This window comes from Mastigoproctus giganteus, chromosome 11 (assembly GCF_048544385.1).
Source record: "Mastigoproctus giganteus isolate SK-2022 chromosome 11, ASM4854438v1, whole genome shotgun sequence".
Lineage (NCBI taxonomy): Eukaryota > Metazoa > Arthropoda > Arachnida > Uropygi > Thelyphonidae > Mastigoproctus > Mastigoproctus giganteus.
Window position 1 is genome coordinate 8523672 of NC_143585.1, and position 24237 is coordinate 8547908.

A 24237-nucleotide genomic window follows, 5' to 3' on the forward strand; every position below is an offset into this window, starting at 1 on the left:
TGGATGATAGATTAAGCTTGGAAGTTTAGAATTAAGCTAGAAGGCAGCTACCCAGGTGTTACCTGTTCCCTGGTGGCAAAGTGGTCTGACTGACACAAGAAACCAACAGAGCACACACACACACACACACACACACACACTCAGACTTCCAAGTTTTTATTTAATATACATTTTCAGGCCCGCTACACCATTACAGACTTTCAAGGTGGAGATGGGCGATTGCCTAAAAGCCACCCTCTTACGTGAACACACACACACACACACACACACACACACACACACACACACACACACACACACACACACACATCACCACAAGAAGGAAGGCCGGGTGTAGGGTGTAAATAGAGTCTCTGGCTGGGGTGAACCCGGGGGTTCCTTGAGCTTGCTAGGGAAGCTCTCTGAAAAAAACCTCTGGAAGTTTTTTTATTGAAAACGAGCGTGGGATGATATTCGAGTAATGGAGAAAAGGTAAAGATAAAGAGGATGGATGATGGGAAGGCGAAACCCGGAAAACGAAAGTGAAGGACAGAGGAGGCACGTCTGTGGAAGGAGCCGCTTCTGTACATAGTGATAATTGTAATGCGGCTCCGGGGGTTACCCCAACTCAACGCCAATTCTGTATAGTGAGTGGAGCTCAATGCATAGCCACGAGCCTGGTAAGGAGTTATGCTACAGCGAAGACAACCAGTAAAGGGAGGACATACTTAGCTAGGCTATACCTATATGGCATTTAAACTAATGAACAAACTGGGAAATAATTTAAGGAGTGTGATTTCCCCGACTAGGTGGGCATGTCACATGCAATTCGACAACGTGAGAAAATGTACGTGGGCGAGACAAGAAGAAGAAGGTTATCTGAAGCTAGAAAAAAAAATTCAAAATTTGGGAAGGGAATTTATCAAAAGGAAAGTTACGTTATGCTTTAAGAAAATGTATTTAAGGTTAATATAATAAATAGAAATATGGGGAAGAATATAGATGCATTGTGGATGCATCTATTCGGCAATAGGCTTGCATATTGGGTTTTTCTGATTGACCAAACGGGGTCAATTGCTGTCTTTTGACTAATCATTTCCCTAGACATCCTGACCACTAAGAGGAGTACTGCATGACTGCTATAGGTTGCAGAACGTGATGCTGTTTATAATGCGGTAATTATTGCGACTTAATAATGGTTTAAATTGTAGTTACTACTTAAGTGAGGACTGTGTCTGCTAGATCCTCCCTGTCAACTTCTAAACATACAAGGACTCGTAAGCCTGCTGCCAAAACGTGTGTTGAAGTGAAGTTAAATGAACATGTTTCATCTCCTCTCATATTCGGGAAATTATGATAATATATTCACAGGAATTTTAAAGTACGAAGGTTGTTTTGAAAGTAAGGTAAAGCAGGCATATTTCTTCAGTCATCTAATGCTAAAGAAGGCAGTCTTTGCTTTTAAAACAGCTTTCATAAAACCCCACTGACACACGAAGTGTGTCAGTGGGGTTTTGATATCATATTGATATTTTGATATTCTTTATTATATACAGAAAGCAATGTGCTTTCTGTATATAATAAAGAATTCTTCTATATTGTCCTAAGCAGCGCTAATTAAAATTTCACATTTCCTTTCTTTTGTTGCAGGAAGGACTTCCCCTGCGATACAAGCAAGCCCATGTGATCAATATGCCCTTCATTGCCAAATCTCTTTTAACCTGTATTATGCCGTTCTTGTCAGCAAAGCTGAAGCAAAGGGTAAGTGGTTCGATAAATTATTCTTCATTGGTAGCATTGCAGAGAAACGTTTCCTAACACTTCAGCACATCCATCGTAGCAGATTTCTTTATAGCAGGCCTAGGGTCATCGCTAGTTCGCGCAGCGGACTTTTCTTTTATTACTTTATCGCAATGATCTATCTAGCAGAAATGCAGCCCACCAGAAACAGTCCCTGGATTTCTCTAATAATTTTTCCTTTTTACCCCACCAGATTGTCATTCATGGAAGCGGACTCGAGGAACTTCACAAAGCCATTCCGCCAGCCTATTTACCTTCTGATTACGGAGGCCTTTTGGAGCCATTAGAAGGGATGGACACGTACAAAAAGTTGAAGGAATGGGAATCAGCTTACATTTCTTCGTATCAGTATGGCTACCGCAAGAAGCCATGTTGAAAATGTCTTTCGCAGTAGTGCTACAAAGCCATCAACTTCAGTGTTGATTCTGTTGGAAAATTTGTTTCAAACTACTCAAGGATTCCAAAGGGTTTGGTGGACATCTATTTACACTCGCAGTAGGAAGAGGTTTCCATGCGCCACTGGAAATGTAATTCCCCTATCTGTTGCCAAATAAATTCTTTCTATCTCATTCCTCGCTTAAAGCAGTGTTTATTAACAAGTATCCAAGAAGGTTGTTGAAAGTTATTATGTGGAATAAATATGCTCGTACGTAAGAGGAAGGGTTGTGTACAATTTTGACTTTACCGTCTAATGAAAATTCAACGGTAGTGTGCAGCAAGATAAAAATAAAATCTGGGGGTACCTGTAGCTTTTGAATGCTGTTTTCCATAAACTCCTGCCATCTAGGGGCGGAATTCATTGAAACAGCAGAACATAAAAATACAACGTTGCAATCTTCATACAAATATCGTTATACAACAGAATAATGAAATTTAATGTCTTTTTCTTAACTTTAAATGCTATTTTTAATTGAGTAAAATAGCTTAACGGGCTGAACCTGAACACTCATAGAATGCGCTTCATACTTAGAGTGATCAGTGACCATTCAATCTTTATAAGAATCATTTTATCTTTTGTATGTTTTAATCTTCATTCAAGTTATGACCTGGATTGCCTTCAATAAAAATTAAATCGAAAAAACAGAAACGCCTTTAGAGGATTATCAAAAAAGAATTAATATAACGTCGGTATTACTATTAGTATTACTCATGTAGTGTAAGGAAATCACAGGTTTTTGCTTTTTTTATGAAAACCCCAAGCTCCAGAGGTAGGAGAAACTGTAGCATTTAGGCAGTGCTCTAGGCAGTGGCATAGCTACCATGTAGGCAGGCAAGGGAATTGCCTCCGAGCCCGGACCCTTTAGGGACCCGGCGTCTTTGGCTGTCTCATCTTTTTGCAATTTTCATTAATTAAGTAGGGGCCCGAACATGTTCTTTGCCTCCGGGCCCGAAAAGGGTAGCTACGCTACTAACTCTACGTTCTACTTAGTATTAATGGGCAGAAGGTCGAGAACGTGAAAGAAGATATTTGATGATATTAGACTTGAATTTCTGTAGATTGTAATTTTCAGGAAATACTTATGAAGGAAGGTTGTTCCAGAAAACAGAAATAGAATGAATACACGAGGAAGAAGCCAAATTTGAAGTTGGACAGTAAATTGATGTACACTGGTTGTGGCAACTATTCCGACTGGTTTCGAAGAAAGCGGGAATTATAGAAGCCAATTCAGAAGAACAGTGCCCATGGAAGTATCTGTAGAAGAGGCATGCAGCAGAAACAGTGCGTCTATGAGAAAGTGAGTGGAGAGACTCTGTTAGAGAGGAGTCATTAATTAACCTAACTGCCCTCTTCTGAATGGAATCAAGAAGACTGAGAGAGGTTTCGGGGGCATAGTGGCGTAGTGTTTTGTGAAAGGTGCCACCTGTGGTTTCCCACATCTGTACCCTGGTACTTTGTGAAGAAGTACAGAATCTCTGTAAAAGCCAGAAAAAATGTAATGTCTGGTTTCTGTCAGAGTAGTGTTATGTTTTGTTGTTGTGTCTCTGACTGCTTGGCCGCAGAACCCCTAGCGTGACCCCACGTTACCCGCCACCACAACTGGGAGGTGAGCCAGGCTGCCCATTATACTCTGGCTGGCCTTTGCCAGGGTTGCCTGAGCTTCCTGACAAAGGTCAAGTGAAAAAAAAAAGGGGGGGGGAGGAAACATAGAACAGGAGTACGAGTTAGAAGGAACAGAAAGAGGGAAAAGGAGGACGGACTGAAGTTGAGGAGCAGTCCGCTCCTTGTGAGGTGAAAATAGGGGTCTAGGAGTGGTAGTTAAAGTAGCAGGGGACAGGTACCCCTGCATGATCAGAGGCCAGTGGACTCTGTATCCTGCACTCAGAAGTTCTCCAGAGTGCCACCAATCCTGCACCAGAACGGTGCCGGCTGATCCTACCCTATAAGGAGTTTGCATCAGTGTCCCGCACTCGATGAGTGCCAGCAGTCCCGCACCAGAATGGTACCAGCAGTGTTCCTACCCTTAAAGGATTAGCAAGTTGTCAAGGCAGTGTCCTCTAGCAGAGAAGGAGCTAACTCACGCCAGTCTGATTCAGGCCTTGGGCAGCATGATCCAATGTTGTTCTCATTTCAGCAATCTTCGCTAGCCTCAGCGAGAAGATTTCCTGCGCATGCACATTTAGTGCCCTGTACGTGTTTTCATCGAGCAGCAGCGAGGACTCTTGGTTACGTGAATTCCTTTGAATTGCGGTAGCAAACTTGTTCTACTGTTGTCATAGGCAGAGCATTCATACATTAGATGCCCCCTGGACTCTTCTCCACAATGGCACCGTGGGTCTCTTTCAATCCCCATAGCTGTGAGTTTCTGAGGGAAGGGGCCGTATCCAGAGATAATAAACGTCATGTGCAGATCAGATGAGAACCAGGGCGGGGGCTCTGGGTGAGTACGATTTATAGTTGGGAGGAATCGCCTCGTGATGTCTCCTTTCTGCGTGTTTTCCCAGCTCTGTTGCCATATCGCTTGTAGGTGTTGGGTGATTCTCCTCTTCTCTATCTTGGGGTCATTTGTAAGATCCAGCTGGAGATTTACTATTTCAGCTGGTGTTACTTTCCTAAGGTGGTAATATAGGCCTCGCCTGACTACTTCTAGGTAGAGTGACTGACAACCTGTTAGAACTTGCAAGGCAGGGGTGCTAACAGTGCGGCACGCCCTACTAATTGATACCAGCGTGAACCTTTGAATTGTATACAGCTTCTGTTTGTTTTTTGTTAGTGTAACTTGTCTATACCAAGCGAAGGCACCGTAGCAAACTATCGGGACATATACTGCTTTGTATATGAGGGTCAGAGCTTTGTGCTTCAGGCCCTAGTCGGCCCTGCTCACCCTCGTGATCATGGCGGCATACTTCCGGATTTTGTTGGCTAGATATTTCAGGTGATTATGGAAAATAAGACCCGAGTCAATGTAAATATCTAAGTATTTAACCTCTGTGTACAGTCGGATGGGAGTGAAGTTTAATTTCATCGTAGGTGGTCTTCTAATTTGTAGTCTGCCCTTGAGGAGAATGGATTTTGTTTTTTTCTGCCAAGATGGTAAGGTTGTGCAAGGCTGCCCAGTTCTGGAGCTTCACAAGCGCCGCATTTGCAATAATTTCCAAGGACGGCCTAGTGTCCGCACGCAACAACAGGACAAGGTCGTCCGCAAAGGCCAAGGGCTCAGCCACCCCCAAGGTCCAAGCCCAGGAACTCGTCCAAGAAAATAGACCAGAGGAACGGGCCAAGCACAGAGGCCTGCGGACATCCCCGGTGGATGAATCTGGTAACTGTCTGATATTTGTTAGTAACTCGTACTTTTCTGTTGGTTCGATAAGACTTCAAACTGTTATATAGATTTTTAGAAACATTTGAGTGCCGAAGTCTCCGAAGAACGCTGGGCTACCACAGGCGGTCGAAAGCTCCAGCAAAGTCCACCAATATAGCAAGAGAGTACTTGAAAGCTGAGTGCGTTGCTTGGGTGTTTAGATTGTTGATAGCGTCTTCAGTGCTGCAGCCTGTTTTAAAGCCACATTGTTTTTCTGAGGAGAGTTGGTGTTCCTCGTAGCAGGCAGAAAGTCGAAACAAGAGTGGACGCTCCAGTAGTTTGGCCATCACGGAGAGTTTTTCAGAATTAGTTTTAAGGTTGCAGTCTTCCATGAAGCTGGGAAGGTGCCCTCTGCCAGGCACTTATTCAGTAGACTTAGAAGTATAGCTGGGCAGGCCTCAGCGAATTTTTTGAGAACTTCTACCTCCAGCAGGTCTGAAGCTGTTGTTTTTCCGTCTTTCATCTTGTAAATTGCCAGGTCCATCTCAAAGCCGGTGAACGGGAGCTCCACGTTGCTGTGTGGGGAATTTAAATTCTGGTTGATAATTTCTTGTTGCTGTTGTGTCAAGGGTACCTCTTCAACAGGGTAAATGGTATCAAGAATGTTATTTATAGTGTCCTCCCAGGTATAGGTGGAAGTACCGTCTATTTTCAGTGTTGTATCAACCACCTCACTACGTGGTAATTTATTAGTTACAATTTTGAAAACGATGCCCCAGGGGTTCTCATTTCCGGAGATAGACACCAGAGTTTGCCACGATTGCTTTTTGTTTTTGCGAATTTCTTTAGTATATTCATTCCTGATTGTGCAGTAAGCTTCCCTAGCTGCCGTAATCTCTTGGGAGGACATCGTCGCCCTTGACCGCTGGAACATTTTCCTAGCATGGTGGACCCTTCTTCTTAGGTCGTATAGCTGGTGGTTCCACCAAGGACAGCATACCTGTATGGCCTTATGCGTGGGATGGAAAGGTCTCAGATGCTTCTGATAGTAGCGGTAATGCTTTTCACACATTCATCCGGAGTTAGTGTGTCAAAGAGTGGAATATCTTCATCGAGTCTTGTTGACAGTTCAGTTCGAAAGCGCTCCCAGTCAGCCTTCTTGACGTTATAACGTATCACATCTCTGGGGACTGGAGGGGTACGTTCCAGAGAGCGAACCAGGGAGATTGAAATCGGGGTTTCGGGGGCACCGCCCCAGATGTGGGAACAATATTCCATGGTAGGGCGGATTTGCGATTTGCACAGAGTGAACAGCTGTTTGCAAGAAAAGTAACGCCGAGAGCGAAAGAGAAATACAAGTTTTTTAGATGAGATTTCACCGTAGCAATATTTGTAATGTGCTTGTGCCAAGAGAGATTAGCATTAGCATTAGCATTAGCATTAGTAGAGGCATTTGATGCAAGAAAGCAAGCTTATGCAGCATCAGCCAAAAAAAAAAAAAAAAAAACCCACTTCCACTTCACCCCTCTGTTCGTTCAAAATACCTGTCCAGCTGAGCCTTAAACTTATTTAGGCTATCAACCTCCACCACAAGGGATGGAAGTCTGTTCCACCAACCAACCACCCGCTGGCTAAAGGCAAATTTCCGCACGTCTATCCTACATCTGTCTCTCCTCAATTTGAATTTATGCCCTCTCAGGTGATTATTCTGAGCAAGAGGAAGAATCCCATCAGCATTGAGCATGCTTAAACCACTCAAGGCTTTATACACCTCTATCAGATCACCTCGCTGGTGCCTAGTCTCCAGACACTGTAATTTGCAAAACTTAAGCCTTTCTTCGTAAGAGCACCCCTTTGTTCCATTCACTAATCTTGTTACCCTTCTCTGTACTCGTTCCAGCAGCTCTACATCCTTCTTGAAATGAGGCCTCCAGACCTGTATACAGTACTCTAGGTGTGGCCTGACCATTGCCTTATACAATGGAATAATCACCTCCTTATCCCTGCTGGAAAAATTCCTGTATATCATTGACAATACTCCATGAGCTACTCTTGCAGCCCGTCTGCACTGCTCAGAGAACTTCATATCTGCCTGCACAACCACCCCCAAGTCCCTTTCATTCTCTACTACTGTCAGTGTAGTACCACAGAGTTGATATGTTGCTCTGAGGTTGCTGTTTCCCATGTGTAGTACTTTACATTTGTCAATGTTAAACTTCATTTGCCACCTCTCAGCCCATCTGCTCAACCTTTCCAGATCCTGTTGCAGCAGCATAGTGTCAGTAGTGTCCTTGACAACCCTGCCAACCTTTGTATCGTCTGCAAACTTGGACATTAAGCTTGATATACCATCATCAATATCATTTATAAATACAGAAAACAATAATGGACCCAACACTGAGCCCTGAGGGACTCTACTAATAACATTAGTCCACGATGAGCAGTGTCCATTGATTACCACTCTCTGTCTTCTCCCCCTCAACCACCCCTTTATCCATAGCAGCAATTTGCCTCCAATGTCACACTGCTCCAATTTGTGTAGCAGTCTTCCATGTGCAACAGTATCAAAAGCCTTTCTAAGATTAGAAGTCTCGGTAATCCCCAAAAGAGATATATCATTTTGCCTAGAAATCGGAGTGTCATTGAAGATAAGCATAGGAACAGAAGAATCCTTTTTGCGAGATATAAGACAAGACTGAGTTTTAGAAGGATTGAATTCAACTAAGTTGTCTTTGCCCCACTGGAGAATTACCTGAAGATCGGCATTTAAGGAATTGGTAGCGGATATTCCAGAAGTTGCAGCTAATTGAGCAGGGCAAGGTTTTTCAAAATGGAAAGTGGAATGCAATGTGCTGTCATCGGCAAAACTATGGATAGGATTTCCAATCAATGGAAGAAGGTCATTAATATACAAGAGGAAAAGAGTGGGGGAAAGAACTGAACCTTGGTGAACACTAGCATTACAGGAGAAGTTAAAAGACAGAGAGCCATCAACCGCAGTTAGCAATCAGAGAGAAAACTGGATACCCACTTACAAAAAAAAAAAACAACAAAAAAAAAAGTTGACAAACCATAAGATGGAAGCTTGTTTATACCTTTATGTCAAACACAATCAAAAGCCTTTGAGATGTCAAGAGCAACTGCTTCAGTTTTATCAAACGTTTCTATTGAATTTGTCCATAGATGGGTAACATAAGCCAGAATATCACCAGGTGATCGACACTGATGGAATCCATGCTGGCAATCATGAAACGATGGAATGTTTCTAGATAGTTTAAGAGTTGGCGGTTAATTGATTTCTCCATTACTTTAGAATGACTAAGGTTTAAGTGCAATGGGATGGGAGGGATTTATAACCCTTTTTAGGAACTGGCCGGATATTAGCAAATTTCCAAGCAGAAGGGAAAATATCTTTGGAATAAGAAAGCGAGAAAAAAGATGAAAAAAGGCAAAAAAAAAAAAAAAAAAAGGCAAAAAAAAAAAAGCTAAGATCAGGAGCACAGGTTTTGAGAAGGAGTGAAGAAATACCATCAGGACCTGGAATTTTCTTAGTATGAAGATTGTTTAAACTCCTTCTTCGATTTTTTTTTTTTTTTTTGACGGAAGACCGCAGGTGGCATTGAATAGAGTGTACTGGGATTTGTAGAAAGTTGTTTACAAAGGTCATTAGTAAACGAGTTGGAGGAAAGTATGATGCCAGCAGGTTAGCTTTATCTTTGGCTGAAATGGCAGTACAGCCATTTGGGTTTGACAGAGGTGGGAATAGGGATGGTGAAAAGTTGCGACCAATAGCTTTGGTAAGACACCGGTATGCTTGACTAACATTTAACTAAGAAGCATGTTTCCTACTCTTACATTGTTTGAAATCTAGTTTGGACTGATTAATACCTGCTTTTCAATTTTTGGAAACTTTGGTTTAGGCACAAAATGAACGTGGCGATTTTGTTACAAGCCAGTTACGATACGTAACGTTCTTATCTTGAACGACAACGACTTAGCATAGTTTTTGGTAGCTAAGGTTTGATTAATAAAGGATGAGATTTGTAGGTGGAGTGTGGAATAAAGGGTTTCATCTCTACAAAAAGATCAAGCGTGTTGGGTGTGGTTAGGATTGTCTTGTTTTCTAATAGGTAAATGAAGAATCTGTGACAGGTCATTAGTAATTGCAAAAGCCTCGCATCTCGGACCTGAATCTGGGTTGCGTTACTTGACAGGGAACGAGATACTTGAGTCCCTGACGAGCTGCCAGTCAGATTTGTTTCTAGGAAAGCACCCGTTTCTTCAATGATTCAGCTTCTTTTCGTAATGCACCAGTGCCTTCCTTACTTGGGGTGCAAAGCAAACAGTCATGGGATGAGCATGGGTTGTCTACTGAACCGACCATAGAATACAATCCACAAACTATACAATTAATGAACTCATCACTGACACCGAGTCACGATGTCCTTTGGAATGTATCGAAAGTGGATCGTATGATAACGATTACTTAGATAACATTTTTAACTTAAGAAACATTATAAAATATAAATTTACAATATAATACAGAATTTTGATTAATAAGGTATTAATGAAATTAAACTAAGCACAAATACTTCAGAAAAGTTAAGAATTAATTTTTCAAAATATTGTAGAAATAAATTTTACAAATTACAGAAATTAAATTTAAAATGTAAATGTCTAAAAGAATGTCTTCTTAGAGGAAATATTCTTAATGTTAATATCGCATAATGAAACAAATTCATTTTCAATTTCTTTTATTAAATAAATTCCAATTTCTTGCAACACATTTTTAATTCTTTAAGCACGAATTTTTATAAAGAAGTTCGAGAGAAAGGAAATATTCAATGATGTGGATATAAATAGATTTTGTGTGAGAAATATGGCTGAAAAATTACATACAAATGAGAGAAACAGTCGAATTATTACAAGTATTTATTATTTCTTTTCTTATTCATGAAAACATAAAATACGCAAATTATATCACAGCATATTACTTCATAAAATAACAGGGTGTATGAAACGATCTTTATGACATAAACCTTATATTCTTTGTATCATGATGAACGATGCACGCTTAGTATCATACATCGCTCACTACCAAAACAAGTGTTATTGCAAATCGATAATGTCCAGTGTGAGTACCACGAATGGCTTAAATAATGTCAAAATAATCTCCAGTTACGCTTTTTTTGGATAATAGAGTGGTCAGTTTTTTCACAGTTCTCTGATTTGTGTCTTTAGCTCTTCTAGTGACATCTGCAATGGACAGACTTGCAGACATTGTCTTTAAAGAAACTCATGGAAGAAGATATCCCGGGTGAAACATGTGAGATATGTAATAATCCCAAGTGCACATCCTCTATCAAACCCAGTACATTAACCTAATGCCAGAAATGTATCAAATTATATCAGAGAACTCAATGAGTTTGTGACAACTGAGAAAAAATTGGAAGAGAAATTGTTGAAGGGAAACATAAAAAGGTGCCTGGGGTGGATAGAATCTAGCCATATTAAGGGAGGCAGGAAAGGAGGTAAGCAAACCTTTAGCCATAATTAAGAGAGCATCTTTGGATTCAGAGGAGGTCCCTTTAGACCTGTAGATGTGCACATGTATCCCCAACTCACAAAGGGGATAAAAAGGAGACATGAGTAATTACAGAGCTTCAAGCTTAACTTCTGTTGCATGGAAGTAATGGAGTGTCTGGTTAAAGAAGTAATTCAGGACCATCTAGACAGGAATGCAAGTATATTGCAGTAACAGCATAGATTTGTCAAGAGGGGGGTCTTGTCTAACCAATATGTTAGGTTACTCTGATGCAGTGATCAAGGAACTGAATGCAAAAAATGATTTTGATATCATGTTCTTGAGTTTCAGAATGGCATTTGATACTGTTGCATGTAAAAGATTGTTGTATAAACTGGAGCAGGGTGGCATTAAGAGTAAGTTACTGCAATGGATAAATTAAGTGGGAGAAGACAGAGAGTGGTCATGGACCACTGTTATTAGTGGGGTTCCCCAGGGTTCGGTGGTTGCCGTATTGTTGTTTTCTGTATTTATTAATAATACTGGTGGAATGTGGAATCAATCAGGATTAATGTCTAAGTCTGCAGATGAAGGTTGGCAGGGTAGTTAACCAGGTATGCTGCTGTAGTAAGATCTAAAAAAATGAGGCAGGTAGGTTGGGTAGCTTAAGAAAGAACTAGACAAAATATTGGCGGGAATAAATAGGTGGAATATCAGGTGTCGTTTTTATTATTATTTTTTTGGATGATGAGCTTGCTTTCTTGCATCATTTTCCACCGATAACGTTAATGCTAATGCTAAAATAGCAATTGAAGTTTAACCCTGAAAAGCAATGATAAGGAAGCGATTATCTTTTTGTACAACGCAACAGGCAGGTCGCACCTTGTGTGCTGCACAAAGCTTTTGAAATCTCATTTAAAAAAAAAAGAGGTGCAACAGCTGAGTTTCGAAGAGACACAAAAGGGAAAGACCCAATTCTTCAAATTACAGCGTTTGTAAACTAGGAACCTGGTATTAGTCCAAATGGAGTGCTTAATTAAAGCATTAAATGGATTAAGTAAACTTGTCTGACAGACTAAGAATGCTGATAGCATCCTTAGTCTGTCAGACAATACGCACAACGGGAGAGTTTGTTTGTTTGTTATTTTGGTTTTTAGGAGCATTAGCAACTAAGGCCATATTGCTCCGGGATATGCGGTGGTCATTCCCTGACCTTTCCGCATCCTCCGTATTTGGTGGTGACGGGCTCGAACCCCGGTATAATCAAGAAGCGTGTGCTACGCACTGCTGCTCCTTCCCACCTGGCTACGGAGACGCCTCACAACGGGAGAGAAACTTAAATTGTGAAAGGCTGGCTGGAAGATAGTGTGGTGATGTTGTAGTAGGTAGTAGATAGTATGAATAAATGTAAGAAAGTATTATGCAATTTGAGCGGATGGACAGGCGCTGTGGCTTTTTTATTATTATATAGTTTTTTGGCTAATGATGTAGGTGTTGGTGTAGTGCTTTAGGTGCAACTTGGGCAACATTGCCATTTATATAATTATCTAAATTACGTGTATTCTACGGTTCATTTTTGTTTGATGTAAAATCTCGAGTTTCCAGAAGATAAAACCATGCTATCCTCTCATGAGACCGACTAACTCAGTTACCTTGTGAAAAAGAATCGTAAAAATTCCTCGCGTCATCGACGGGATTCAAATTATCTTTTTTACGCACGTTTTAAAATCAGAGCTGAATTTAAACTCAAGTCTTCCCATCATGTATGGGAAGGACGTTAATTATACCAACTGCGCTACTCACGACATGGTTCATGCTGTATAACAGGCCCGGGCAAACTAGGGCCCGCGGGCCGCATGCGGCCCGCCGCACATTATTAATTTTTATACGTGGATGTACCTCTAATTTTGAAATTATTGAAAAACTTCTTTCGATGGAATCTTTTAAAGACCAAACAATGGGAGTTGATATATTTGAAAAATGCTTAACAAGGTATAATTTACAATGGAACAAAATTGTAAGCGTAACAACTGACGGAGCACCAAGTTTGACAGGTAAAAATGTTGAAGAGTTAAAAAAAATTCAGGATAAAATTTAATTACAATTCATTGTATTATACATCGACAAGTATTATGTAAAAATGTGTTAAAGGTTGAACATGTCACATCTTGTATTATTAAACTAGTAAATTTAATACGATCGAGAGGCCTGAAACACAGACAATTCGTTAATTTTCTTCAAGATATTGAATCCGAGTACACAGATATTCCTTATCATAGCCAAATTCGATGGCTTATCTTAGGAAAAGTTCTTCGGCGAGTATGGGATCTTAAAGATGACATCGTTCTATTTTTAAAACTGAAAAATATTATGGACTTTCCCAAATTAACTGATAATAACTGGATTTGTGATTTTGCGTTTACCCTGGACATCGTGACACACTTTAATACTTTCAACACCGTGTTACAACGGAAAAATGTATACGCCCATGATATGGTAAAAAGTTTAATGGATTTAAATTAAAACTCCAGTTGTTCCTTCGACATTTATTGATTAACAAGGTAGACCACTTTCCAACCACGAAGTTGCTGAAGATTCCAGAAAATAAAATAATATAATAAAATTTAAAATATAATAATAAAATAATAAAATTTGAAAAATATTGTGAAATTATCAACGCTTTAAGTGACGACTTTTCACGAAGATTTGGCGACTTCCAAAACATTGAGACAAGTTTGGCAATAGTGCGCGACCCATTTTCAATATAAATTGATAGTGCACCGAGTGAACCACAGTTTCAGATTATAGATCTGCAGTGTGATACCGATTTGAGGGAATTGCACCGTCGTGTGGAAATCTGTAAATTTTACAATACTCTTAATTCGGACAAATTCGACGAACTTAAAAAGATTTTCCCCGAAATATGTTGGTTATTTTTGGGTCAACCTACATATGTGAACAAACATTTTCCATCATGAATCTAAATAAAAATTCTTTACGATCAAGCATCACCGATGAACATTTACAAGCAGTTTTAAGAATCTCAACTACAAAATTAACACCCGAAATTAAAAAAAAAAATGTTAAAAGATGTAAAACAGTTCCATATCATCTCATTAAATTCTTGGTTTTTAGAGAATAATTTTTTATGTTATATTTCTTCTTCATGATAACAAATAATATATATCTAAAAATAATATTTTATGTGCTGCCCGCCTTCTTTTTGAATTCCTAAGGTGGTCCTTCAGCCAAAAATGTTTGCCCAGGCCCGCTGTATAAGCTTGCTTTCTTGCATTATTTGTCATTATAATACTAATGCTGATTGCGTGCAATATTCATATTAAATATGTTGTGAATTGAGATGTGTTCATTCTTTTAGAAACTTAAACCCTGTGAAACTGAACTGAATCGACTTATCAACCTCATTCGTGATTATTGATGTCTACGTTCTTCTGGTCCTCAGCTAGCACAAGGGTCAGTCTGTGTTTTAAGATTATATGACGAGAAAATCATTCTGTATTTATGTTTCTTCATAACGATCTTCACCAAAATCCTTTAGCTTCTTAAAATTAAAACACTTTTCAGTTCACTAATGTGGAATTTCTGGCTCTATCCACATTCAGAAATGACTCAGTTTGTGTTCCATTAGTCGTCGCAACAATCACGAGATTTATAACCGTACGTTAAGCTCTTTCTGTAATCTGAGAACCAATCCACCAGCTTTTCATACACCGACAGTTCTTCAAGAGAACCAAGATGGCCGCCGTATTCCGATGGCAGGCAGGAAGGAGGAATGTGTTTATGTAGAGACAACAAGTCCCTTCCATGAATATACACCTGAAATGGAAAAGAAAATCGATTAAAGGAATGCTAATTGCGTGCAATATTCATATTAAATATGTGGCGACATATTTAACCCTCTTTTTATAAAGGTTACATATTTAAATATGTAACGTTCATAAAAAGTTACAAAAAGTAACACCGGGGTAAATTTGGCACAGTTATCTACTATGTACTCTACTTAAATCCGGCTGTGGTATAGTCCGATTTAAATAAACTATCATAGACTGTAGTCGGAATCGAATCAGGTTAAGAAGTCAGGTTCCATTTGATTATATTGATCCGTTAGGCCAATTATAGGGACGACAAGCGCACACGTTAACTTCGAAACGGAATCATTAAGATAATAAAAACAACCTTATCGTCAATATTCAGCAACTGAGAGAGAGAATACCACGCACCAGATCTTGTATTTGCTTTTTGAAGAAAGGTTTCACAACTGCGTGAAAGGCATCTACCACAACATGCTCATTAATGATGTGGATCCTCTTACAATTCAGCGGAAAGCCATTCTGGAAGAAAATAAAAATCATTCACACATTTTAAAAATAGTCAGGCAATTATTAATATTAATAAATATGAATGGAAGTTTTTCAAGAATTTCTTCTAACGTGGCTGCATAAATGTTTACATCCACAACGAAAGAGATTAAAATACTATCTGGTGGTGTATTCCTGAAGTTTCTAAAACGAGTGTTCAGGCTACTTCTTGAAAAGAGACTTTTTTCCAAGAAGATCAGACGAGGTTCGGAGTGCACTAGAAAGTGTAAGCACTGAAGAATAAATCAGTTCACAGAGAAACGCTACCATATTTATCTTCAGGGAAATAGCTACAAAACGCATTAGAGGATTAATATTCGTTGTTCACTGTGTTCATTATTATGGAAACGTTTTGTTGGAAAGCTTTTATGAGGACTGTTTTCAACAGTTGCGTTTGAACAATGGACACAATTGTCGTGTAAGAGCAAAGATGGCTGAATTTTCGAATGGCCGCCGTGCTATGAATTTGTCCAATGAAGTGATGTCGGCTCTCAATACACTTCTGAATACCCCGGAAAGCGGTGAACAGTGTCAGACTGCTGACATTGAGCGAAAAGTCCGATCGGTTTTGGATTTATATTACAGATGGAAAGATGGTGCTGGAGGCGAGTTCAACGACATCTTGACGAATCCAGATAATTGGAGAATCAGCAACAAGGTGGTCTATTATCTCGGTAAGGTGTGTTTCTGGAAGAACGTCAACAACGTGAGCCTGGTGGCCGAAGTCCTAAAATGCATGAATGAATTCGACAACTGTTCTGACATTGTGGAACAAGAGAAAGTGTACGCCTCTGGGCTGGATGGTTCCGTGCCCGAATCTATCAGGCAGTTGTTGGCGTGGCAGGGAAACGATGACCTAAGTCGTAGACCAGTGCGAGAATCCCCTCTCGAGTATTACCTGAGGGCGGCCACCGCCACTAAACTTGTGTTTGACGAAAGCACGCGTTTTGTGGATGCCTTTTGCGCTACATCTGCCATGTTCTACGCGCAGTTGTATACCCGGTCCGACCAACTGATGCTAGCGCTAAGGTACGGGGCAAAAATAACGGTGCACGTGTCGCTGGCCTGGTCCGAAAGCGAACAAGTCCACATATCTCATTTTCTGTTGTTTTGTTTCGGGAAACTGTTCTCCAACGAACGCAGGGTCCTCCTCTACAACGACGAAGAAGAAATCAGCTGTTTCGGCGACAGAGTCCAGTGCGCACGTTACGTGCTTCGTGCTGCACCTCAGTTGTCGCTCGGATCTCTTCAAAGCGTGATCAATCAGAGGATCGTGATGCAAAGACAGTACGGACACCCCGTTTGGGACTTCACCGCGAGGCAGTTCTTTATCATGACGTTGCCATGGTTGCCCTTGTTGCGGCAACGCTACTTGAACCCCTGCGAACTCACGCATCTCTGTCGATGTAAAATCAGAAGCTGTCTGAACAAAACCTGGAGGCTTCCAGATGGAATCCGCACACTCCCTCTTCCGGAGAATGTTCGCAGCTATCTTGACCTGCAGTCGGACATTATTGAACCTTCATCTCTGTAATGGCCGAGTAAGTGATTATTTCGCACCCGATGCTTAAATTGTGCATTGATAAACAATGGAATTTGCAGACATCCATATACATAATTTTTATAATAGAGCATTGGACATTGCGTTTCTTTACCATGGTCGTATTTAAATGGTCAAATGGCCAAGTGCAGAAACTATTCGATGTGTACAAGAAATGCTAATACAACCTACTAAACCTATCATTGTTTAGTGTTTTCTGTTTTCACCAATTTTTTGTGCGGTTATATTCAAACATTTTCTTTGCTGGATGGAATGACCCAAAGCTCGACTCTACCACTATTTTTTTTAATATTTACATGATTTTTTGTGCTGTTTTTACTTATTTGTATCTCTGCATAAAGTCTAGATATCTGCAGTCAGCCTGAATTAACATCCATGGCAGAGGACCTTAATTCAGGCTGAATTCATTAAACAAAGTAGTTATTTTTACTCAGCAGCGAATTTGCACAAATGTTGTTTCCATTTAAGAAAACGTTTGCAACAAAGAGCCACGATATGCTTAAAATAGCTTTCAGAGAAGATACTACGTTTCTATCAAAGGCTTTTCTGTGGGTCGCAACGTTTAAAGAGGGCCAGTTGTCTATCGATGAGATTCTTGCTCTTCAATTTCGCAAACCAGTGATTCAATCGCTCGTGTTTCTGATATGATTTGAAATGATGGATGCTGACCTCTCCTCGAAGTTGTTGGTGAATTTAGTATTAGTAATTAGCCATAGTGCAAAGAAGCCGCACGCTTTCACTGCACTGGCCAAAAAAAAAAAAAAAAAAAACTCTTAAAAAGTTGATAGGAAAATTCAAATTATGCCCTTCCCTCCTTACACAGGTAAACTATCAATTTGACTTTTGAATTTCTTCAATAATGAAAAACTAGATGAAAGAAAACTTCCTACAATCTAGACTGAACCTTTGTAATTTGAACATGATCACTAATTTAATCCTTATGAGTCATACAATCAATTTTAACACAAGATTTGAGTAGGTGAGTCACGTTTCAGCAGTGCTTGTACCATGGATCCTCACTGATGATCAAAGAGAGCGGAAAGTTCTCGCAAATCAGGACATAACCCCTGGCTTACTGCTATGAAGGGTTTTGTAAAGTCAGGGTACCTTCGAACCTTACAATAAAGATCATATTTATTTATTTATTTATTAGTCAACGTGGTGCTGGTGACTCATACTTTGTTTCTTTCATAATTGCAAGCGACAAATCGTGAGTCTAATGACTCAGAAACAAAAGTGAAGTCCTCTGAATTGTTTTCTATATTTATCACTGATATTGATGAATACACGGGACATATTTTTGTCAGAATTAATGCCGAAGTTTGCAGATGGATTGAGAAATAACAATGAAGGTTTAACATTGATAAATGCAAAGCATTGCATATGGGTAGAAGTAACCCCAGAGAAAGGTACCAACTATGCGGTACTACACTCGGAGTAGTGGAGAAGGAAAAATACCTGGGGGTAATTGTGCATTCAGATATGAAGTTGTCTGAGCAGTGCAGACAGGATGTCAGAGCAGCTCATGGGGTTTGTCAATTATTTACAGGAATTTTTCTAGCCAGGATAAGGAGGTGATTATACTTTGTATAAGGCAATAGTCAGGCCACATCTTGAGTACTGAATACATGTCTGGTGATCTCGTTTTAGGAAGGATGTGGAGCTGCTTGAACGAGAAAGCCTTCAGTTCTTTAATTCTGTGAATCGCACCGTGCGGAGACTAGGTACCTGCCAGATGATCTGATTAAGGCTTTGTGTGGATTGAGCAAGCTCAGTGCTGATGGGATTCTTCCTCTTGTTCAGACCACACATATGAGGGGACACAAATTAAAATTGAGGAAGGAAGATTGCGGAATAGATGTGCAGAAGTTTGCCTTTAGCCAGCAGGCGGTTGATCGCTGGAACAAACATCTGCTTTTGTTGTGGAAGTTGACAGTTTAAATAAATTCAAGGAAGAGCTAGTAAATGATTAGGTGAGATATGAAGTATCAATTTTCTTTTTTCATTTTTTTTTTGTGATGCTGTACGAGCTTGCTTTCTTGCATAATTTTCCACTACTAATGCTAATTCTAAATGGACGATTTAATTTCTTCCAAGGCACTAAAGAAGAAAACAGTCTTGATCAAATGTGAGCGTCATGCTTATCGTATTTTGACAGGACATTGTTCATTATGAATTTATCACTCGTGATCAAGTAGTCAACCAGCACTAGTACAAAACAAAATAATACAAATCTAAGACAATTATACGATGCTATTCGGAGAAAACGGCTGAGAAAAGTGGGCTACGGGAATTAGTAAGTGCTTCATACAACGCCCCCTGAACACTCGGCCTTTTCCAGTTAACAATTTCTTGCGAAGCACTCCATTACCATACTGCTGTATTCACCTTATTCAATCCGTGTGAATTTTTTTTTTATCCGCTTAAAAGTCTGGTGAAAGATCAAGATGTACAACGACTCAGAACTAGAAGCAGTTCAAAAAGAAGCCTATCAGACTTTTTGATCTTAACTCGTATACACCCGAACAAAAACATAAAATATGAATACAGTCAACCCTCGATTTAACGGACTAATAGGGGAGAAGGGGTGTCCGTTAAATTGAATGTAACCTGAAGGGCATTTTTTATTGTTCTTAATGTAAAAAAAAAAGCTTTAATACCATATACAGTACTGTACAATATAAAACTACGTTGCAATTTGGCCTTTGATTTACGGATATCAGAAATAGTTTGTTTTTTTACGCCGTAAATTTCACAAACACGTGCTACTGAGACGCCTTGTTCTAATTTCTCAATTAGCTCTAATTTCTGCGCCACATTTAAATTCACACGCTTTCTTTTAACTCCTCAACCACTTGATGCCATTTTAAATTGTAAGGATTGCAAAATTATTTAATAAATAAAGTCACAATTCAGAAATCACAGAAACACTCTGTATACAACCTGACCGCACGGTAGCTTGAGGCAGACTGAGACCGAAACAAAGCGAGTCGGTAGACCTGCAGTTTAGTGTCCCGAGTCACGTTCTGCTCGCAAGTTACCGCCTGCTTTTATCTGTCTTCTGTAATCTGGGAAAACGTTTTCAGAAAGAATAAAAAACAATTTCCTGACTACAATTTCCTGAATTTGATTATAAAAATAAAAGTAGGTAATTATCAAAACAATAATGGAAATAGATAATTATTATTAATTTTTAATTAATAATAACGCTGACGTTTTATATAATTAAAAAAAATAATAATATGGTCCGTTAAATACGAAATCCGTTATATCGGGGTCCGTTAAATCGAGAGTTTACTTTATTTATAAAGTAGAATACGTAATATTGAATAAGAGTCCCCCCCCCGTCAATAGAGGCATCCAGTGTAAGAACTGATTTCACTCATCATCTAGCAAACACCCACCTCAATCATCTTGAGCAACTTCAAGAAAGAGTAGACGGAAATCGATTTTCTGACCCTCTGTACTGTAAGCCACTGGAAGTCCAGAAGCACAGAAAATCCATTGATCTGAGTAGCTTCGTAGTTTGCGATCCATTCCACCATCATCAAAGCGGATCGAATTTCCATATAAGTGTCTACGTGAGCTTGGTCGAAGTTCGCTAAAAGTAAGAGAAACAGAATATCAGAGCCTGCACGAGAAAATAATTTTAAAAAAGTGTACCACAGCTGAGACACTGATTCCATTGTTCACTTTCTCAATTGTGGCACTGCAAGGAGTTACAGTGAAACGTTGCATTGTCTATTTCCTGAAAGAGCACGTGAAAGTTTATATATGAAATACATTTTTTACTTTTACACATAGTTATCGTTTTAAGCAGTGTGAAATGTGAAATTTTCTTAAATTTTGCACATGAATGTATTTAAAATAACAGAAAAGAGTGGAACTGCCATTCCCTCGCATATTTAACAATAGCATGGTAATTTTGATTGCTGTCCTTAGCAAACTGTTTTGAAAAATTATTATTATTAATACTCCTGGAAACTGCGGTCAGCACCCTGTGAGTACCCTGTTTACTCATCTCTAAAAGGGTGGCCAACCACCCTGTTCACCCATCTCAGCAATCAATATTCCAGACTGAGGTACTTTTTAGGTGGGAAGCAGGAGCAGATGATCAAATTTCAGATGCGTAGAGAGGGACAGGGGCAATGCACCTCAGGATGTACCGACAAAGCAGCGTTGGCTAATGCACACCGACGAACTCCTGACGCACTGCCAAAAGTGCCGCGTACGTCTTCTGTCTCATCTTGACAATGTGAGGCTGGAAGATGAGTCCAATATGGGTCTGTGTGGGAAGTTACCCTTTGCACCCTTTCGCCGCTAACGAATATTTGAACATTATTTTTGACTCATTTTTTGGTTATCGGTAGTTGAGCAGATTTGGAAGGGTTCAGATGCAGCCCAGTTATGGCTAGATTGTTTCCCAGTTACATTATCTGTGTTGGTTAATATCAAAAATCTCATGAGGATGATTTGAACTCACGTAGGACTTCAGATCGTCAGCATAGGAAACAAAGTTAGAGTTACATTCTATGAAAGGTTCCAAAACAGCTGCGAAGAGGATATTTGAAAGCATACTTCCCTGCGGGATTCCTCTTGTGACGTCGAAAGTTACCTGGATGCTTTTTCTTTTTCAGGAAGTAAGCTCTTTCTTTCTTAAAGATGGTAACGTCTGAGGAAAGTTGTGATTTCTGCCATTTCGGGTAGGCCTTCTGCTTCCTGATGAAGGCCACCGAGTGCAATTAACTTTAATTGTTCGGAGAAGACCATGATGGCATCGTCTACTGACTAGGAGTCAGAGTTAGGCGTCCCCAGTCAAATCCGTTCGGGCACTGTGAACCGATGTCCGGCTTCAGATATTTAGTAGAGAAGGCAACCCTGGCAATTGAGCAGCATACTCATTCGGTAACTCAGGGGGATCACCATGTATGGGTAACTGATATGCAATTGGCAGGTGATCAGATTAGAATTGAAAATTACTAGGCAGGAGCTTGGTGCCTGGTAGATTATGCAATATTAGGTCAATTGCTTGACCTCTTCTAATATTGCATTTGGTTCTTGACCTAATATTGCATTTGGTTCTTGCCGGCGCCAAAAACCGTGTAAGATCAAAGGTCCGAAGAGTAACTTCAAAGCCCACAAGAGCATCCTCATGCTTAGGCATTGGTATGCTGAAATCACATATATATATTGGTATACTGAAATCCATTTTTCAGTAAGATAAATGATACGAAACTCGTCAACAAGAAGAAGAAGAAGGAGAAGAAGGAAGGTCTGGAGGGAGTAAAGCTTATTTTTTATACCGCATACATTCTGCTTGAACCAAAGAAGCTTTCCATTGTGCGAATCTGGTTGCATGTGGTCCTTTTGTTGCTATGCCTGTATGTCCTGTCTCTGTCCATTGTAAGCTATCGGTCTACTTTTCTCTTGAAACGTCTTAATGAGGGTGTCTAAAGGCCAGCAGTTAGAATTCAAGACGATATGCTTCGCATTCGTCGGGTAGGAGATGATAAAGAAAGAGTAGGTCGGAAATTTTTTTTCATAGTCTTGGCATCAATCTTAATCCCATGCTCATGGGCAAAGAGTGCTTTGGTACTTTCCACTTGTGTTGAGGGACTCAGTCTTCAAACGAAAATTCTTTCCCTGGTCTGTACAGCTGATATATTATTGATTTCCTCCAGCCTCCTAGACTGAGAGACCGAAACCGGTTGGCCCAGGGCAGAAACTTTTGTCTCCTGTATTGGTAGTCTGTTCCCTTGAGGTTGCATTGTCGAAACATCTTGGGTGGAAATAGCCATTCTGGGATTACGGCTGGAAGATTATGCTAGAGAACTGAATTGATCAAAAGGAAAAGGCCGGGTTCGAATCCCGGGCCTTTTCAATCCGGTGTGGGGAGGACGGTGACGATACCACTGTGCTAGGCGCGCTGGCAGTCCAATTAATCAGGATGACTCGAGGCAACATGCTTTCAAATCCCTTCAAGTTAGAGTTTTTCTGTTGTTAAAAACGCCGTCCTCCTCACAAAAAGCGTACAATTTATAGACTGTGTGCAGTGCGGGACAAAAACTGAAATGAAAAGAAATCTGGACAGTGATTTCACTTGCAGTTTGACCTGTAGTACAGTACGTCCTATTCTTTCGGCTAGTGCCGTGAAAACTGCTCCCGGGCTTCAGGTCCTCGCAGGTAGCACCATGGATATAATCACTGCCTCCCTACATCCAATGCGCCATAAAAAACCAAACCAATCAATCAATCAATCAAGCCTCCCTACACCGGATGAAAAAGTCCGGGTTCGAATCCTGTCAACGACAGCGAAGAATTTTAATGGTTTTTTTTTTTTTTTTTTTTCTTTCACAAGGTGGTTGAATTAATGGGTCTCAGGCGAGGATTGCATGGCTTTTGCTACCCGGAAATTCTGGTTTTTCGTCCAGCAAACAAGAAATCGACCACAGAACCATTAGACCCATCTCTCGCTCTTCCTGTTTATTGAAATTACTTGAAAAAAAAGTACTAAAAACACTTACCACGCATATTCTCCCTCACAGGCCTCAGCAAATTCATTATGCTTTGCAAAACAGATCAACAGTTAGTAACCTGATTATGACTACCAATGCCATTCTTGGATCATTTGAAGTGAAAGCAGAAATGGCAATCATATGTCTTGATCTACAAGTTGCGTTCAATAGTGTTCACATCCAAGCCTTGCCTAAACTCCTTCGAAATTACTATCACATAACAGGCCAAGTATTGAAGTTTCTGATATCTCTCCTTCAGAATAGAACCATCCAAATGTCCATAGGAAAGCAAAAGTATACTAGACAAATACAAGCAGGCGTGCCACAAGGAGGAGTCCTGCCTAGAATTCTTTTCACAGCTATCATCTGCCCGCTAATACACAATAGAACAGATTTGATATCATATGAGGATGATTTAAAGATCTTAACAAAAATAAATTCGATCGATGAAGCAAAAGACACCACAGTAACCATCAACAAGACCTTATCAGAAGTACGGCGGTACCTCACGAAATTTGACCTGCAAGTTAACCTTGAGAAATCTGCCATCATGGTATTCTCGCTTAAACCCACACCAACCATAATTCAGCCTGCGATTAACGGAGTCCTGATCCCCTGCGTCGAAAAGCAGAGAGATCTGGGTGTGATCTTCGACAGAAAATCACGATTCCATCATCATATAGAAGAACTCTGTGCTAAATTCAGCAGGAAACGGTGGGTTGCCAAACGGCACGTGTTA

The 24237-nt window shown here is 40.1% G+C and overlaps 2 protein-coding genes across 3 annotated transcripts in view; one reads left to right on the forward strand and one right to left on the reverse strand.

Annotated features, from left to right (window-relative positions):
- LOC150077684 (clavesin-2-like) overlaps positions 1-2348 on the forward strand; it is a 97900-nt gene extending 95552 nt beyond the window's left edge. For both annotated transcript variants that reach the window (XM_090385324.1, XM_090385322.1), the window contains exons 7-8: positions 1630-1740; positions 1973-2348. In XM_090385324.1, coding sequence (XP_090241450.1) covers positions 1630-1740; positions 1973-2155 — 294 coding nt within the window. In that variant the 3' untranslated portion in view covers positions 2156-2348. The remainder of the gene's footprint in view (positions 1-1629; positions 1741-1972) is intronic.
- Positions 2349-14211: 11863 nt separating this feature from the next.
- Positions 14212-24237, reverse strand: part of LOC150077685 (alpha-tocopherol transfer protein-like) — a 31667-nt gene continuing 21641 nt past the window's right edge. The window contains exons 4-6 of the mRNA XM_090385566.1: positions 20388-20584; positions 15285-15395; positions 14212-14880 (exon numbers count right to left, since the gene is read on the reverse strand). Of these exons, the coding sequence (XP_090241692.1) occupies positions 14689-14880; positions 15285-15395; positions 20388-20584 (500 nt within the window). The 3' untranslated portion in view covers positions 14212-14688. The remainder of the gene's footprint in view (positions 14881-15284; positions 15396-20387; positions 20585-24237) is intronic.